This window comes from Osmia bicornis, chromosome 10, assembly GCF_907164935.1.
Source record: "Osmia bicornis bicornis chromosome 10, iOsmBic2.1, whole genome shotgun sequence".
Taxonomy (NCBI): domain Eukaryota; kingdom Metazoa; phylum Arthropoda; class Insecta; order Hymenoptera; family Megachilidae; genus Osmia; species Osmia bicornis.
In genome coordinates this window covers 3,650,178-3,670,039 of record NC_060225.1, presented here as the reverse complement: position 1 = coordinate 3,670,039, position 19,862 = coordinate 3,650,178, and the positions used below count along the sequence as shown (strand labels likewise).

Here is a 19,862-nt window from a genome sequence, read left to right as displayed (position 1 = left end):
ATCGATCCTGAATCTTTCGGAGAAACAATTGTCTGACGGATTGTAGACAAATCCTTTTACATTCTTCCTTTCCATTCTTCTCTATGCAATTTCTCACGTTTTTGGATTTCTTCTCTCAGAGTAAAAAAGTTAGGTAGACGAATATGCATTCGGAGCTATTTTGCATTAATTAATATAATTCATAGAACTAGAAAGATTTCAAGTTCCTTCCTCCATTAACTTCCTCCAAGCTACCTTCATCAAGGTAATGCAGGCACTGTACCTTTCATAAAAGAAAAAGAATACTAAGGCAGTCTTTATTTTTCTTATTATCTCTTTCGTCATCGTCCAGCGCTCTATCATTAGTCATTACTCCGCGGAAACAAGGATCCACTGATTTCTTTGTTTCGCGTTCAGAATCATCCCTTATCCTTGGCACGACTTCGTTCCGATATCGGTGCGTTTCTCCCGCGTGTATGCGCGCGCGTCTCGCCGCGCTTTCGAGAGGGTGCTGCGCTGTCGACGGGCGTCGTCCGATAGTCGAATTCGTCGCTTCCAGCAGGCAGGTACGCTCGTTCGACGAGAACAACGTTCTTTACCTGCGCGATCCTTCGACACCGTGGAAAGGATTGCTCAGGTTGAAAAGGGTGGAGGGGGGGGTGTGTGTATGTGCCAGCCCGTTTTCATCTCGCTCGGTACTTTCAGTGTTGCTTCTCGGTACACGAGTTCGCGTTAACGATCGAGGAAGCGCGGTACTGCGAGTGTCGCAGCGCCGTGTGCACTCGCTGCTGCAGTCAGTGATCGTGGAGGGTGCTGAGAGTAAAGGGGTGAGAAGAGAAAAGGGATGATCGCAGGTGCGCGCGCGAGACAGCATCTTTAACCCTTTGCGGACGATTGACTCGTATACGCGTCCAAACAAAATCGTCATAGTAACGTTGAAATTTTTACACACGTATTGCGCTAACTTTTTCAAAGAATATACGACTGTAAGCGTGAACGTAACAGTAGAGAGAGTATATGCACTTCTGTCCGAAAGTCAGGGGACAACTATTAAAATTCTTGTTAAAAAAAAAGTATTGGAATTGTTTTTGTGCCTTATACAATTAAGGGATGTGTAATTGTCACTTGTGTAAAAATGTGTAGCAGACAGAATTTTAAGAAAATCATTAATTAGCAGAATCTCCCAACATCTAATTATGGGATCTAGAATATTTGTGAAAGTAATTTATAGTGATTGTTAATATATCTTTTTTTTTCATTGCAGCCTTAATATCTTGATATAGTGTTTTAAAATTAATGTTCATGGCAGTTTGAATTATTCAGAGCCACATTTCTGCATAAATCACAAAGATAATTTTTTTTCATGATCTATTGTATTTTTTATGAGATAGCAAAATGATTTGTAAATGATTTGCAAGAAGTAAACAATTAAAATTTTTTAAATCAAATTCATATCAATCCTTTTTGGTCGATTTTATCGTAAATAAATAAGATTTCGTGTCAGACTTAAAAGTACTCCGTTCGCAAAGGGTTAACGCTCTTCGTGAACAGTCTACATCGTACAGAAGAAATTGAACACGGCGTTGGGAACAAGCGTAGAGAACTCGTCGAGGAACTTCAGGTATGTTTGAAGAACATACCGCTTCTAGCAGGCAACCAGCGAATCTTCGATCGTCGATTCTTTCACCGATGTCTTGCACCCTCCTCTTTTCTTATCCCTTTCCTTTTTCTTTCATTCCTATTTCAAGAGCATGTGTGACACTCACAATCGCAGCAAGATTAGAATTAAACGTACCCTGTCCAATTCAGGATTAAATACTATCCATTAATTTAATTTTCTTTAAGTTACAAAATTATTTCCACAGCTGATAAAATGAATGATCAGATCAGCATATTTCTTTTCTCGTTTGTTTTTCCATTTTGATACGTCGAAAGGACTTTCTTCGAATTTTCGAAAGATAACTTTCCCAGTTCCAAGTTGCTGTTAAGGTACAGTAAATCTCGCCGGTGATATCGATAATTTTAACGTGATATGTGAGCTCCATGATATACTGCAAATGGATTTTCGTCGAGGCATTTCAATTGGTATTACTGGAACGTTGCGACTTTCAAAACTTGGCAATTGTCGAAGTTTGCTTTTCGATGCCATTGGCAGACAGTTTCTTCCTTCTTTCTACACATCTCGAAACTTTTTTTTGTTCATGCAAACGATATTCCCTTCTGAAATAAAGTTTCGAGCCTTGATGAGGGAAAACCATGGCCACGAAACTTTTATTTTAAACAATATTGAACTGTTCAAGTTTCTTTCCACAAAATTTGAAAAATATAAGCTGCTACTGACAGAACGAATATTTTTAAAAATAGTATGGATTAAAAAGGATGTTGAAATGTTCTCTGATATTTTTACAATAATTCGCGAATCGCCAGGTAAATTAATCTGAATGTATACTTTGTGTTGAAATTTCCGCCCTCTGTTTTGCGAAATATTTAATTCCAGTACAAGAATGTTATTAACTTCAGGAGAAAAAGGAGTATTCATTAAAATTGAGATCAAACGAAGTGTATGCACCGATCAAACAACTCAATTTATCGTGAATATTGAAAATGACAAATTACAATTATACCAAACTTTCCAAGCCGTACGTAAAATATAAAAACAACTCAGTGGCGAAACATAAAGGGAAAGAACAGAAATTTCTAATTAAAATTCATTACAACCGAAATAGTTACTACATGCAATCACAAGAGAAGGACAAATACGTAAAGTAATGTGATGGAAATGAAACAAGAATATTTCATTGAATTTAAATAAAGAGAAAGAATGAAAGATTTTAATTAAATTAAGGCAATCTGTAAAGGAAAAATTTCAAACGACGATGAAATATAGAATTCTTCCTAATCAAAATTATGCAAAAATGTTATATCCAAAATTCTATTTCATTCATGTCTATAAATTATAAACCTAAAATAATATTGGTTTCAAACAATTACACGAACGACCAAATTATTTGCACGAACACTCGGAAGCACGCTGCACATATGTGAACACACGCGTACGTACAAATAGAAGGCAGAAAGTCTGCTTTCAGTCTAGGAAAATCGCAAGCCACAATTCTCATTATTCCATTTACCGTTGAAAAGTTATTTGTACGGCCGAAATTATAGCGGGGTACTCGGAAATAAAATTCGTTCTCTTTTTACCAGCATGGATAACAATCGTGGCTGGGAACATCCTCTATAGGGTAACTAGTATGTACAAGTATTAAAAGAAAATGAGAAAAAAATAAATAAATAAAAGAATACAAAATTGAAATAATCTGTACAGAAAGATTTTGTTAAAATTGCGAGGAGAAATTTAATTAAATACTTTTTTTATCGGTGACTCTTTAAGAAAAAGCTATCGATAGTTTCGGTAGGGTGTTCTTCTTTCGATTTCGTGATTGATCTAGTGGAAGGATTATAAAAAGGAATTGAATGTAGCGAAGAGTTGAAAGAATTTTCTCAGTTTCACCAAGGAATTCCCAGCGTTTCCATTAATGGACGTAGAACTCTAGGGCAAAGAGAATTATCCGATCCTTGTGAATTCAAAGGCAGATTTGTGCATATTGAATTCTCCTTCCCCTTGGAACTTCTCAGTACCTCCGTCCTCTTGTGTAATCAACAGTATTATTTATCGACGTGAAATCAGCGTGCAATTCGCTTTGAGAAATTTCTACGGAAACATACTACAGGGAACTTGATCACTAAGTTGCATAATTCTGACAGAATCTTAGAATTTCAGCGTTTCAATCAATTTGAAAAATATATTTCAATATTCAATAAGAAAGTTACCCCAGAGACCCTAAAAACAATTTTCTTAAAAAATATCAAATACTATTTTTGGATATTCATTAAATGAAGTTTTGTTACAATTTTGAATATTAAAATATGTTTCTTTTGATGATGATCATCTTAAATAAATACAATTATCTCTGAACATAGCAAAAGCTCATCAATAATATTCTTCATCTAATCTTTTGTATGCCTCTTATTTTACTGACAAGTTAATTCATCATCCCCAGTTAACGCGTTGAAGAACGAATTAGTGGACAGAAAATTTGACACCAACTGTGCATCACAGTACACGTGTGAACAGCTTTTATCTCAATTAACACGAGCGTTTCTTCTTCTCTAGCTATTAATTGCAGAACAAGTCCAGCTTTCTAGCTAATGCCCTCGTTGAGTGCAGGTTTATAACAGACCATTCGCCAACATCGTTGCCTTCATCAGGGTACCCGTACAATCGACTTTCTTTTCAGACGTTAACACATTTACTCGGAACACTTCTAATTTACTTATTGAAACCATTATCAGCGTAACGTTTCATTCATAAAAGTGAGCACACCGGTAGATGAAGTGTTAGGAGTTCTAATGATATTAACACCTTCGCTAATTCGAGTGGAAAGTCGATGATTTATAGTCTCAAGTACCTAATACGAGTATTTCTAATTAGACAATTAGAGACATTTCTACAATTAGTTATATGCGAGGTGATTCTTATGGGGATCGACGTGACCATATATGGGTGATATGGTAGTTGAAGTTGTAAAATATATAAAATATAAAATTATGCAATTTTATATGCATTTGCAATAAAAAAAAAAAATTACTACCTGAAATTGCTCATTTTGAATAGTAATCAGTATTTAACGGAGTATCTAATAATAAGGTAAAAAAGCAAGTGTTAAGTTACATTTATTGCTATAACCCGTGTAATCAATATATCAAAAGCAATTTATCTTGTTATTATTGCAAGGATACCAAGTTCTTGTAGGATCAAAGAAGGATCCTCACTTGTTCGAATCAACGTTGCCCGCTCGAGACATCGACTGAAGTTTTTATTCTTCTTTCAACTCGAGCTACGTATCCATTTAATGGATTTTCGATACGCGATCTGTCGAACGATAGATCATTTGTACTTCCAAGCTTTACTTTTCGATTTCGCCAAGTCGCAAAAATGTGGAGGATTCATATATCCATCAGCTGCATGCGAACGGACTGATATATTTAAAGAAACTACCAATTTTACATTGCAAAATTAATTACAAAAAATTGAAAAATTTATTTTCCATCACATTTTCACTAGCCATTTAGTTCCAAATGCATAACATTATTTACATGCAAAGTGATGTTGTTTCAAGTTCGTTGAATTAACAATTTAAAGGAAAACAGAATAATTATGCATTATGTGAAAAATTCCAGCACAGTAATGCAAGTTTGAATTGAGAATACTAGAAAGTAGACTTAATTATGTTCCTTTTATCTTAGTTTGGTCACTGCAATTGTATCACAAAAGTTGGACTATATCGAGCAAAACTAATTTAAGTTTCCCAAACATGAACTGACACAACGTATACGCTTCCAAATTCCGTTTCCAATTGCTTATGATATTTTTTAAATATTAGATAATACTGCAATATCTCACTTTCGTTTTAAATCGTTACACAATGTAATGATTATATTTTTTATAAAAAGCAAATAATTCTGGAAAATAATACTGAATTTAATTAGGTATACGAGGCATTAATTACAATTTTCAATTGCAAAAATGTAATTTTTTAGATATTTCTTTTATTTCTCAGACGGCGGACTATGAAAGAAGCCTCAATTCTAATTTAATTTCGTATTTCATATTATTTTCATTTTATCAATTTTACCCTCTTTCATTAAAAATGATTGTTTCAATATATGAAACTTTTTCGTTTAAAAATCATACATTTAACTTTAAATTAATATCTTTGTATAGGCTCCGTAAAGGGTTACAATTGACCCAGGCTCCGCTATTCAAGGATTAAAAGTTTTATATCAGGAAATATTTTTATACTTTGCATTTAGATTAAGATAAATTAACTCAAAATTTTCTATTTTTTGTACATAATTACGCGTACGACCCTTTAATTAATTACTCACCAACCCTGAATCACACACTTGGCCCTTCTAGCCCTAGTAATATCCAAGAATTTTTATTGATCCTTCTCCTTATTCCCACTACCTCCCAAATCAAACTATAATAAAATTATGAAAGCTCCGAATTTAAAATAAATCAACCACGTAAAAAAGCAGCGTTGAATATTTTACTACCGCTAAGACTAGAAAATTCCAAGAAAAAAATAAAATCTTTGCTTGAAATAAATGTTGGGGTAGGTATGAAATATGCTTCGCATTATTCTGCCTGGTAGTATTCTCCCCTACAACGTTCCACGTGAACAATTTTCCACGTTGCGATACTTAACGCGAACATCATTCCACGGAACAGCACATTCTACGACGTGTTTAACATCTATATACTCAGCGACATAGTTTGCATATCATGGTTATTTTAATATTCACAGTACACTTCTAATATACTCTGCATGTACAGATATACTATGTACAAGACGTAGAGTACACTAGAAAATAATTAAATTTACATAACTGAAATTCTTATATCCAAAATATACTTCAAAAATGAATAGTTTTCAACTTTGAAAAATTGAAATTAAAATATCTCTTAAATTACGCAATTTTAACCCTTAGTAGGGTTAAAATGGGGTGGTTTTTGAGGAACAACGAAAATTTTAATGAGAGAATGACAATGAAATGGCTGTTTAATTTTCTTTTACAGAATATTTTTATAATTATTCTTTTACAGAAAATTCCAATAAAAGAATAAAATTTTTGTAGTTTCAAAATTTTTTGTAATTTCTGTAAAGTTAGTAAAAATGGTGCTGTCTGGTTTTTGCATGCAACCCTTCAATTAGGGTATGTCAAACAACACCTCACTCATTAAGGGTTAATTACTAATTAAAAAGTTATGAAAACATATGAAACCTGCTATATTTTCATTTTTAATAATATGAATAGTAATGTAAGTAATTATATCAGTATTCATCCTGTGCAAACCTTATAAAATGTCTAAAGAAGAAAAGAAACAGTAAGCTCAGGGTAAAGATTCGAATTTAGATTCGAAACATCGAAAGCAACGAATCGACCCTTCCTTCGTTCCTAAGTAAATCGAGCAGAACGAGGGTATTTTAATCTATATATCGAAGAATTTCCGAACCCTCCCGAGCCGTGGGGTTCCTTTTCGTCGTGCAGCGAAACGCTTTCCGCCTTCGTTTCGCAGTTGAATTTCAATTTATTAAAATGCCGGATCCCTCTTGAGCAAGGCTCGGCGATCCTTTTTAACGTCGTCGCTTCGCTTTTCTCTTGATATCGCTTTCCGGAAGCTGGCACGAAACGACGTGGCCACACCGGCTCGAATGTCTGAATATAAACAGCGACGCTTTACAATTCATGACCCATGAACAGAACCGCGACTCTTCTCTGTTTCTTCCTCTTTACCAATAAAACATCGAGTTTCCTGCACTCTCCTTTTCCCAGCTCGAAAAGGGCTATATACACGATTATTCTCCAATATGATTTTGTCATTTACAAGAGCTCTTTCACCCTTTCGTTACCGTTACCTATTTTTGTCCCTTTGCGATAATAATTGTTGTGTCATTTACCAAAGAGAACGTGTTGAACATTCCCTCAGTAAACGGCTTAATGATGGGTAAGTATAGTAGATAGAGGGTTAAGAACCTTACATGAAGATCGTTAACCCTTCCGACCCGATATCGACACACAAAGTTTCGCATGCTACAGAAACTTTGACTTGTAAAATTATCTCGAAGCCTATCATGCAAAACCATAACTATCCTGAGTATTAAACGAGAAAAACCATCATTGGAAACTAATCATTGGAAACTAATTATTACCGAAATACATTTTCGATTTTCTGGGAATTAATGGGTTAAAAGAGAACGTTCGAACCCTTTTCTGTCGCAAGATTTCGTTATTATGAAATCGACAGATGCTACAATCTTTCTGCAACTCTCAGCAGTGCGAGTATTGGTTAAAAACTTTCGAATATTTCTCTTCTATGTAATTACGCTTGTTAACTTCTCTCGGAACTCGCAAAACTGTTGTTACATAGGTCGGTGAGGAAGTCCTTCAAACTGGGACCGTTCAGAAGAGCTTTTCGTTTCTTTGCATTCGCAAAGAAGTCCGTACGTGCAGCAGAATGATTATCAGGGACGAGAATGTTGGCCCTTAGTAAACCTGCCACAAGCTCAAGAACCTTTCGACGACCAAACGAGATACTTGAATTCATACAACCTTCACTGAACGCAACATGCAAAAATATGAATTACAATTCAGCATGATTTTTGAATAACTTCTAATGCAAAAATTCTAATTCTTTCATAAGCGACTGCATATTATCATATAAAGATCTCTTTAAAAAGTTTTTGATACAGAAGGAAATTAAGAATTTATAATCGATCAAAGTGTTAATTAGAAATAATGTCTGGTTAAATGTAACATTCATTGTAAGCTCGTAGATCATATTTCTCATTAACTAAAGTGTGCTGTTCCAAAGAGAAAAGTAATTTACTTTGAAATTATTCGTATACTTGAGTTTTTCCACGCCAGTGTACGTACAATTACGGAAGGTAAATGTATCGAACCCCAGGGACCGCTCATAATACATCACTGGCTGTGTGGAAACTCTTGTCAACCAACGTGATATTTGAATGCAGAAACCATTAAGGAGAAATTGCTTCCAAATACCTGGGATATACTATAAAAATGTGCAGATAACTGTGCAACGTACGAAAAATTTCGCAAAAGATTTTTGCACTATTTTTCCAAATACAAAAATTAATCCTTTCACATACTTAATTTGTGTGAGAGTTTTAATAAATGAAAAACACAAAATTGGAAACCAAATTTGAATTATTGTTAAAATAATACTAATTGGATGAGGTGGAAAATGGAAAGCTTGAATAATTGCAATTATAATAAATTAAATTTTATTAAAAGTTGTACATACTCCTGTTCTGTAATATTCTTAAAACAGAACATGAATTCCTAACTTTTTTGCAATTTGTTATCATCCAACGATGGTTTACAGATAAATAACAAAGAACTTGCCTTTGGATTAAAAACAGTAAGATAGATGGTTGTATTTCTGTACGAGTCACCCTATTTATTTCAACCTTTCCTATACATCGTACCACAAAACTGTCGCATTCGAGACAAATAGATATCCTGAACAATCTTATTACAAAGACTGTTCTCCAAAACGAGCGTTCAAATTAAACGTAGAAAATAATCCCAATCATACTATTATGCCACGGTATTTAAATTAGCGCAGATCTTTTCCTTTGATAGAAGAGAATTTTGTAAATTTCGATGAGAAACAAGTTTACTCGGGTCGTTTACCAGTCTTACAGGGATCTCGATAAATTTTCAACCTTTCCTGGTTCACAGAAATTCTCCGTGTGCGGACACACATGATTATAAATGGTGGGGACGACGTTAACCCTCGGGGGTTGACCTCAACGCCTGTCGGGTCGACTACAGAATCTTTCGACGACCAAAAATATCACCTGAATAGAAAAGCCCTCTTGAAAATACGGATCAATGCAAACGTTGCCATTGCAGAATACTCAATTGCATATTTTCTTTACGAAACGTCTCTGTTTACACTTTCACAGCTGCACTTTTCATAGAATTTCCTATTATACGATAAAATACCTATTTTGTAATTTCTGGTTTTAAACTTTACTAAATTACCATTTTTCAAAGTATAATACACGACACAATAATTTTGAAAAGATTTTTGAAATTACAAACTAACCCGTAAGGTGTGTTAGTTCTTTGATCCCGGTTGTAAAGAAAATATTCATCTAATGGGTATTGAAAACCGTCTTTAAAAATATCTGAGAGTAAAAGTCTGGCATCGTGCCGCACTCTCGATATTTTTCATTAAAAGAAACATGAAAAAGAAAGGGAAAGGAAAACGAAAAATACTGAACCGAGTGGAAGTAAAATAGTATAAAAATGGAACTCTGTGAACTCTAGAAGGGTTAATTTGTTATATCAATTTTTCAAAAAGCTGGAACATCACAATATTGCAAAAATAATTTCAAGTATTCAAAATTATTAAAAAGTGACCTTATAAGAAAAAATTAAATATCTAACACGAACTCCAAAATTCAATCCTAATTATAACAAGTTTTTTTTCCAGTTGCAGAGATATTCAATCTTATTAATAATAATTTTTCATTCGATACATATTTTCGTTTCGAGCAAGCAAGATCGGATTATGCCGTTTTCAGTCTCTCTGATAGTCCATAAAAAAAAGAAAAAGAAAAGTGGCAAGAGGTGGCAGTCAATGGCTCCCTCGGTGAAAAGGATGAGTGCTTTCAGCTTCCTTTAGCAAAAATCAATTTCGCTGACGCTACTCATAATCCGATTAATTAGAAGCTAGTCAAAGAAGAACAGAATGTAAGCTTCTGAAACGTGAAATACAAAATATCATACGGTGTGTTATGGAATAAAAAAGATCAAGTATCGTGATCGAGATGCGTTTTAATGGATCTGAAAATCCATTCAGCGTTGAAACTTTTTAACACGATGTAAAGTTTGAAATTGAGTGCTCATGGAGTAGTTTAATTTCGTGTAGATTTCACGCAAAATCGATACCGTGTTTATCACGTTCACATTGAAAAACATGGAGCCTGTATTCCATAAGGAACGTGCATCTTCCGGAGCATTATATTATAATTTATATTACATCTTGTTGAAACTTCAAAAGGTCGCATTACTTTAGATGTTTCTATTTTATGACGTTTCTCATTACGAAACAAGATTATATTTTTCAAAGGTTCAAAGCGAAAAGCTTCGGCTTCGTTTGAATTATTTCCTTCCTCCGGGTATGGACTTACGCTATTTATGACGAGCACAGTTTCGTTAATGACCGACTACAGAAATTTGCTAAATAACAGAGATAGACTCAGTCGTGACCCAAACTTACGAAAGATATACGAGTAAAATTTAAAAAATAAAAATCATATGAAATACGAAATTAAATTAAAATTGGGGCCCTCTCCGTGGTTCGCGCTTCGATAGTTAACGAATTGTTTAATTATTAATAGTATTACGCTTTTCTAATTATTGTTTTAATAAAAATAAACAAGTAAGTCTTAAATTAAAAAAATAGGAAGGGCACAGAATATTTAATCTGAACGTTGAAACTGAAATATTAGATTTGTAGATTTCTTATTGATAAGAAAGAAAGCAGTTAGGTTTCCTCGTAAAATGGTCCTCAGTTAGAACGTTTTTCCAATAAACGATGGCCTTGTTTCGGTGGCTGTAATGAATAATGGGAAAACCGATTGCAATTAGAGTCGAATGACGTGATTGCAATGATACCGGTTGCACGATTACTTGTTCTTCAACCGCATGGTTCGCGAGTGAGCAGCTCTGCTTGCGCTTGCCGCAGTTCCGCCTCATCGTTGCTTCATTATCCGTACTTAACGAAGCTTTTCTGCAAAGCACCACCGATCGATTCCAACCAGTTTCTCGAAAAGAAAAATGAACCCTCGTCGCGGCGAGGAAATGTTTCCCGTTACAAGGATACACGTCGAATGAACGAAACTATTTATCAATCGTTCCATACGAGGCGGTAAATTTACATTAATTAAATGGAATGTTTGTAGCATAATAAGTGGAAAATATATCTGAAAATGTATTTCTCTGATAGAAATATTATCCCACAAATCAATTCCTTCTTAACTCTCGGACGACAGACCATAGAAAGAGCTCTAATTTTAATTTAATTTCTTATTTCATATTATTTTCATACCGTTTAGAATTAAATTTGAAATTAACATGACTATTTAAAAATAAATCTCCAATTAAGAAAAAGAAAAGGCATCTTTATTATTCTCAGTATATGCTAAAATTTTTTTTTCAACGAAAGTATACATTGCAACTAGAATTTTATAAGAAATGAAGTAGTTATGATGTTAATAGAAACATGTTTGCTGCTTTGTAAACGAAAATCTAGTATTCGAAGAGAAAGTTGATTTCTCTTTTCGAAGCATACTAATTTTCAACTCGTGACTGATCCTAACTTAAAAGAAGCTTGGGAAATGCTACTTTAAAGTACGCGAAGAGAGCAAAGAAGGTGCATTTGCATCTCAAACGGCTCAGATTAAGAAGTTGAATCATTCTCATGATGCAGTACAGTACAGGAGCTTCTTATAGCCTGGCCAAACGTTTTTCGCGAAGTAGGTTGCGCGAATCTTACGAAGAATTCTCAGTTTTGAAAAGAACTTTTCATGAAAGTTTCGCAAAATTTTCTGAAACTTTACGACTATTTGTATGTACATACACCACCGAATCATTTTACGTAACTGTTCAATCTTTCTTTCTGGAACATCAAATAAATTGAATAAATCAAACACTAAAACAATTTAAAAGAATTTAAGCACCCACTTTTATTATAACTTTTTATTCCTTTTGACGAGAAATTTAGTTGTAACTTTTTTCAACACCGTCTATATGAAAGCATGTAAGTACTCTCTTGTTTGGTATATACCATTGTTGGGGGAAAAGGTAGCACGTCTTTCTTTTCGGAAAGACACGTAGAGAAAATAAAGCTTGAAAATGTGAGACGAGAAACACGTCTACCTTGGAGAATCCTTCAATATTGTACACGTGAAAATTTGAAGTTATTTTAAATTTTCTTACTTCAATCTCACTGTATGTCCAATGTAATACACGAAATACTGCAATAACTTTACTAACAATCCAAATAATTAAAAATGATGAAAGAATCACTGAACTAAAAATTCAAATTAAAAATAAAAAAACTATAACGTGAAGAACAGTAGCAACATTATTCTCCTGTTTGAATTACACCGACAGAATTCCAACAGACTGCTATCGAATGTGACTAATCGAATCATACGGTGCGAGGAGTAATACGAAACGCCGAAGTGATAGGGGCAGAAGCTCTCGATGTCTTCTTACGCGAACTTTGCAATCAAGTTTAGCAACCGAGTATCGAGCAACGGCTCTCGTAACTTGGAAAAGTCACTCGACTATCAAGCATCCACTTGAAAAGTAGAAACTAGAAGTCACGTGTTGCCACGTGAAATCATTCTAGGGAACTTCGATCGCTCTCTCTCTCTATCCAACGATATTCCGATAAAACCGCAACACGCATTCGCACCCTGTGAGCAGACACCCGTGTTACTGCACACACCCTCGAGCCGCACCTGCGAACATTACTTTGGAAGTTTTCCCCGCACCAAATAATTCTGAAACGAAATTACAGGGAGCCATGTATTTCCATCCGAATGGTTGAATTTTGTCCTCGATGAGTTACATCGAGCAAAGTTGCGATATGCTTTCAACAACACTAATTAAACATAGTACGCGATGATCGAATAGCATATGATACAGATGTGTAATGATTTCTATCGAATTTTATAAGTTGAAAAATATAGAATAAAAAGAAAATAGATTTTTACGAACCCCTTGAGATTTCGAGGGCCTTTTGGTTGATAAATTTGATTCAAAAATTGAAATTTATTCTAAATATAATTAAATAACATTCAATATTTTTTTACATAATAAATGAAAGACTTAGAAGAGAACTCCCTTTCCTTAAATTTAGTTCTGTCTGGGTGCAACAAAACACTTGGGCCTTTTTACTTTTTAGCAAATTGCCAATTTTAAAAATTCAACCTTCTAAAGACCTAAATCGAAATATAGCATGACTCTCGGATGTTGAAGTTCAATGTACGTCAATTCCACGGTCTTTTCTTTTGTTTCAATCGACTTCCACCGCGAACGAATCGAAAGATCCGACCGTGGTACTAGTCTGAGCTTCGATAATCCTCGACGGGATAAGAGTCTGGGTTAAAAGTGGGCGGCAGGAGGGAAAGAAGGTAACGCCTGATGAAAAGTCGCGATCCAAAGGGCATTCGAGAAAGCTCGAACCGTGGCGAGTTCAAGGATTAAGCTAATAGGAACCCCTATAAAATTCATACCAGCCACAGCCTTTAGAAAGTTCCATTTCTATACGCCGATACGTCGATTCAATTATGATTAAGAGATTAACGACGTACGCGTGAGATTAGAACGACAGAGATCTCCTCTTCTCTTGTATCCGTCCTTCAAATCCTCGTCGTCTCTTTTCTTGGCTGAAAGCTAGAATATGTCTCGTCGAGGATCCTCCAGCATTGCCGAGTCGACTAACTCAAGAGGGCATGATAATCCAACGAGCCTTTGACACTTGACGCTCTTGCGGCCCTCTGTTATAGGGCTCTTGCACGCTTCGTGGACCGCCCTCGGATTCCAGTATCATAATGATCTGTGCTTTTGTTTTCAGCTCTACTGTGTATTCGATACACTTTCGAGGCTCCAGATAGATATCGATGAAATTTGAATTTCGTTTTAATTGCATCACAATCCGGGTGCATACATTTCAGATTGCATCGGGTGCATCGTAAGCTCTATATAGGTAACTGCATATCCATCGAAGCTTTAATATTTAAAACTTTTATTCGAGAATGCGAATTAATTTCCAGTGAATTTCACGTGGATCGACAAAATTGCAAGGTGTCGGATTTAAATTTTCCAACGTACCAGGTTGGAGTATTCACGAATTCCAGTTAATGCATCTTAAATTCCGGGAATGTTTCGACCAACAGCAGCACACGTAGCTCATAAATCTTAGCTAGACTGACGCTTTCTGTTGCAGAGTTTGAGAAAGGACGACTGCCGCTACCTTGACGAACTTCGAGCTGCGAACTTCTAGAAAGCCAAAAGGCCATGCGATTCTCAGGAGCTTTCGAGGAGTTCCTTAAACCTAACCCAAGAATACGTCAACCAATGTGGACAACTTCTAGTACGATATTTCAAAGGCAAACTTCTCTGACTGTACTAATAAATTTTATTTGTACAACGATCAACTGAAACGATAGAAATATTTATGAAGAATCTGTCGAAAAAGATCGAGTTTTTGCTTCCTGAAATCTTTTATCAACAATTCGGCGCTGCTAAGCCTGAAAGCCTATCCCTTACCAATAGCTCTGCTTATAGGGATCCTCTTGGAGGCTTTTACGGATCAATTTTTCGGCGTATCTTTTCAAGCAAGGAAGACGACAAAAGAAGATAGAGAGAGAAGTTTGCAACCATACAGCGAAGAAAGAAGACTTTGCTGGAAATAAGCTGTTCCCGTTACCTCCACTGCATTATCGATGAAAAGTGTTAACGGAACGGGAATCCAGTACCGACCACTTTTCCAATATCGACCTCGATTCCAACTTCCATTCATAACTTTGAAAATAACGATGTAAGAAGAAATCTTGAAATAAAGAGAACAATAATTTCTACTTTCGTCGAAACCGGATCAACTTTCCAAACTGCCAACTTTTCGATCTTCGACTTTATAAAAAATAGAGAAATTTTCATGAAAGCTGGATGAATTTTCCAGGTTGTGAAGTTTCTCAAAGCGGACTTGTCAGTGGGTAAAAAATAGAAGAAAATTCTTCAGTTTCAAATAAAATAGAAAAGGAGAAATACAAGGGAGGGTAGTTATTATTAGTGGTGGGATGCCCCCATGACAAAAGGGCGGCACGTGGTGATGTCTTGTTGTTGTTGGTGCTGCGACAGCCTCGGCGGTGCCGGTTCTTCAAGTGCTGGTGCTGGGGATGTTGTTACCGGTGCATCTGGTGGCAGTGTAGTTGTCGGTAGTAACAGCAATAACGCCGGTGGTGGTGGTCTTGGTATTGCTTCCGGTCTTTCTGCAATGCTATCGCTGGTCGTTGTCACGGTGGCCATCAGTACAGGAGAGTGGCTTCTAACGGAAGAGAAACTGCCGAAAACTTCATCGAACGCTTCTGCGGAGCCTGACAGCAAAGTTACCTACAGCGGTCTCTGGAGGGTCTGCGTTGCCATAAGTGAGTACTTCCGGTTCACTTTATACGCTTAATTTCACCCCTTATTTTACCATTGAAGTGAAAACTATTGTCGTTTTTTCAGTTAATATATTTTTTTTTATTTTGAAGGCATAATAAGAATTTGAGCAGAATGGTGATTAATTAACTCGTCATTCTTGATTAAACATTTTCTAGCATCACGATTGTTGGAAATCATAGCATATTTATAAGAAGGAACACGAATAAATTTCATGTTTGGTGTAAAGTGTCAGCGGTATTAAAATATTATCAAAATCCGTAATGTTCAAAAGCTTAGACTCGCCTTAATGTTTCATCCCTTCCGTAAACAGAATATAACATTTCTTATAATTGCTGGAATCAGCTTAAACCGTAATCAGCTTACAAAGTTCAGGAGAAAAATAATGATAAAGCGAGTCACGGAGATTAACTTGGAAACAAAAACAACTTTATTATCGAGTAATTTCTTCGGACGAGGAGGAAGGAAAATGAATTTTTAATTTCATTGACACTGCGGGAATTTATTTATATTTATTCCAAGAGGAATTTATTTACTAATTTTTGAAGAAAAAAATATGATACTAAAAACCATACAGAAAAAAAAGAATTTTTGTCCATAAAATTAAATGGTAATTAAGTAATTGATTAATGAATTATTAATAAGTAATAATTAAACCGATTAAAAATAAATGCTCAAATATAAGTATTATGATGCACATATAAAATGCCTTTTATTATCAATTTTTCCATAGAATAAAATAACAAACACTTTTTTATCTCTAAAACCATTTTAAATCAACTTCATTGCTACGAAAGGGTATTACCAATCTTTTTTATAAAATTCGCGATCTAGTAACAGCCGATACGTTTATGTTTCATGCATCGTGTCCGAACAACGATGCATGTAGTAGAAACGGAAACGGCAACGAGAACGATAAACGGGAATTGAAAAACTCTCAAAGAAATGATGCATCGTCGGAAAGGCTGAAAATTGTTTGGGACTTTCTTTAGAAGTGCACCTAAGCACTTCCACGAAGAAAATCGTATTTAAAGGAATCTAATTTCGCTTCTTTCGAGCTTTATGCCAAGCCAAGAACCGTGTCAAGAAGTAAAAGCCACGATCACATCTACAAGCAACGTTGCTTATTGACCAGAACGAGCAGTCGTTTCAGAAACAGGAAGTACCTACTGCTTTTTAGCTAACGACTCGCTTGCTCTATGAATTTTGTACTACTTCAATATTTTATGAGAATAAATCAAAGCATTTTTGAAAATCTAATTATTTTCAGAAAAATTTAATGATTTTTAATATTTCTTAGCTTGATGAAAATAATTTTTTCATTCATCAGATTCAAAATTGAGAAATTCCTACCATTGCTTTTTAAAAACAAAGTAAGACACAAGATTTATGATCGATAAAAGCATAAAACATTCTTAAAATATCTACTTTTTCATTATGCAAATTAATTTTTAGTTTCTGCATCTCTCTAACATATTCCAAAATTCTTCGACCTCCTTATAAATATTCTTAATATCCTGTGTGTCCTTTATAATATTATTCTAGGTGACTATTCATGCTGCACACATTATCCTAATAGAATTAAATGATTAATTTAATTCCATTAGAATATTTACTTACACTTTATCAAGTAGCTTTCTACAGAGTCTACCACCAGCAAAATCATACTATTAAAAAGTAGATCCTTCATTTCGACGACTGAAGATATCGTCGCCCATTTCCCAGCTCTGACTACTTTGCATAGCCGCTTTGCGTAGTTTTCTTGAATATTTAACCGACAAGACTTACGACATCCCAGGAGTAACGTTCTAGCCCGACTTTAATACGTGGGACCCTTATGGCTGAATAATGGCGTCTGTTTCTGCTAGAATTTGCTCGTCGCGACTCTTTTTTTAAATTTCCCACGCGAAATCATGAAGTATGTTCATATTCTGATTATTTTAACCCTTTTTTGATTCCTAACTTTCGTTTCATGAATAATATTTTAGGACCATTAGGTATTTTCTACTTAAGAGGCCAGAAGAAATATTCATCCATCTATAAGAATTAATTTTTTTTGGAAAATCTTATGAATGTTTTTTAATAAATGTTTTTCTGTTTAAAAAGGAAACCGTTAAAAAAATGTCACAATTTCTGTATACAAAAATAAGGGAAAATATAGAAGATATTAATTAATATTCAACAGGTTAATTTTTTGAAATTTGAAACTGAATAATTAAAAATAAAAAGTTCCAAAATTCTCTAAAATTATACTCTATACATTTATTCATTTCACATTGTGAATTGTTCTCTTTGGCTATAATAAAACACCCTTTTTCTACCTGTTTTTCTAGGAACATTAATTCCGCGGTCACACCACCACGTATTACTTATTCCTCGTGCATGAAAATTATAAATCTTTTTATTTTCTGTTAACTTCCATAGTTTGCGACACCGCTGGCGAAATGCATGCTGGACCAGGCTTAACTGCATCGCTGGACACGTAGCTCTACGTGCTTCAAGCTTTGCATATTAATGTCTAAACGTAGTCGTGATACTAGGAAGATATTCCTGCGCTATAATTTGCAGTCCTTTCTCGACATAGTAAATGTTTCGTTACGGCCAACAATCGAATACATTCTATTTATATAACATTTACAATGTAAATATTTGTATTCGTAATATTCAGAAAGAAACAGAACAAAAATTTAGAAAGCTTGTAGAAAATACACACATTTAATTGTAAGTTGAATATTAAATACTTTTCCTGATGAATTTTTATCAATGTTTGTTTCTTCAACTATAGAAATAGAAAGATAATGGAAAAATATTCCAATGATTTGAAGAAAAGAATACAAATCTGCTGAAAAGAATACAATTCTTATTGTTAGTTGAACTATTCAAGTACACCTTTGATAACTGATTGCAAGCTTTTGAAGATTTTTCTGTCGCAGAAGCTTCTCTTCCCCAGAGAATACAACGGAATGGCATTTAATTCATAATACTCAGAAAGCGTTTTGCCATTTCACTTTGCTATCTCACAATGGAACGAAACAGAATTAGATATATAACTGTACGTGTAATGTAATATAATGAAATGTTATTTCCTGTGCTACGTGATAAGGATTTTACTCTGTCACGATGAAATATTCTATGCTGTATAATATCTTCATTTTGCTATTTTATAATATAATACCTATTTTCTTTTCCTCGTTTCTGTTACATTAATTGTAACCTTATTAACCTACATATGAATTTTATCATTTATGAATTTCAATGAAGAATCCGCCATTTTATATTAAGAATATTGACGAAATCTTTATGTAACTATTTTAGTCGAACTCTAAGCTTTAAATTAATATACTGCAAGTACTATTTTACCATACTTTTATATCATGAATTCATAATGATACGAACCAGACCTAACTCAAAATGTATACTACCAGCCATTTTGTATGAAGAATATTGATAAAAGATTTACATAGTTGTTTTCCTTAAACTTTGAACTTTAAATTGATATACTATAAGCGATACTTTATGATTCTTTTATGTCATCAAACTGTGATGACATAAACCAGATCTAACTTAAACTTTATATGGTACAAAATCGATCACTGCTCCTTATAATTCGCAACCACACCTTTCATATTAAAAATATCGACGAAACTTTTATGCAATTATTTTCATAGAATCTTAAACTTGAAATTGGTATACTATAAATACTATTTTGCAATACTTTTCTGTCATTAAATTCTATCAAACTTCCTATGTTTCAAATATTAAACATCGCGATCAACAAATAACTTCTAGACAATTACCCGTATCAATAAAACACAATATTCCTCGTGAAACAATTACGAACCATCCCCAATTCCCATTGCAAACGTTTCTTATTCTATCTTTTTTTTTTATCCACTTACTACCAGCTGAGATTTACCCTCCGTAGAGACGAGGGTAGAAAGCATTTAACCGGTAATATTCGCGAAGCGTTCTGTGATTCCGGTCCAGATCTCTCGATGGGAATAACGCAATGGGGTGGGAGTCGGTCTAAAGGAGACGAGTAC

General features: G+C 34.5%; 1 protein-coding gene across 1 annotated transcript in view; it reads left to right on the top strand.

Annotated features, from left to right (window-relative positions):
- Positions 1–565: 565 nt before the first annotated feature.
- The window catches only part of LOC114874344 (voltage-dependent calcium channel gamma-7 subunit), a 31,134-nt gene continuing 11,837 nt past the window's right edge, over positions 566–19,862 (top strand). The window contains exons 1-3 of the mRNA XM_046287587.1: positions 566–1,600; positions 14,603–14,749; positions 14,944–15,803. Coding sequence (XP_046143543.1) covers positions 15,464–15,803 — 340 coding nt within the window. The 5' untranslated portion in view covers positions 566–1,600; positions 14,603–14,749; positions 14,944–15,463. The remainder of the gene's footprint in view (positions 1,601–14,602; positions 14,750–14,943; positions 15,804–19,862) is intronic.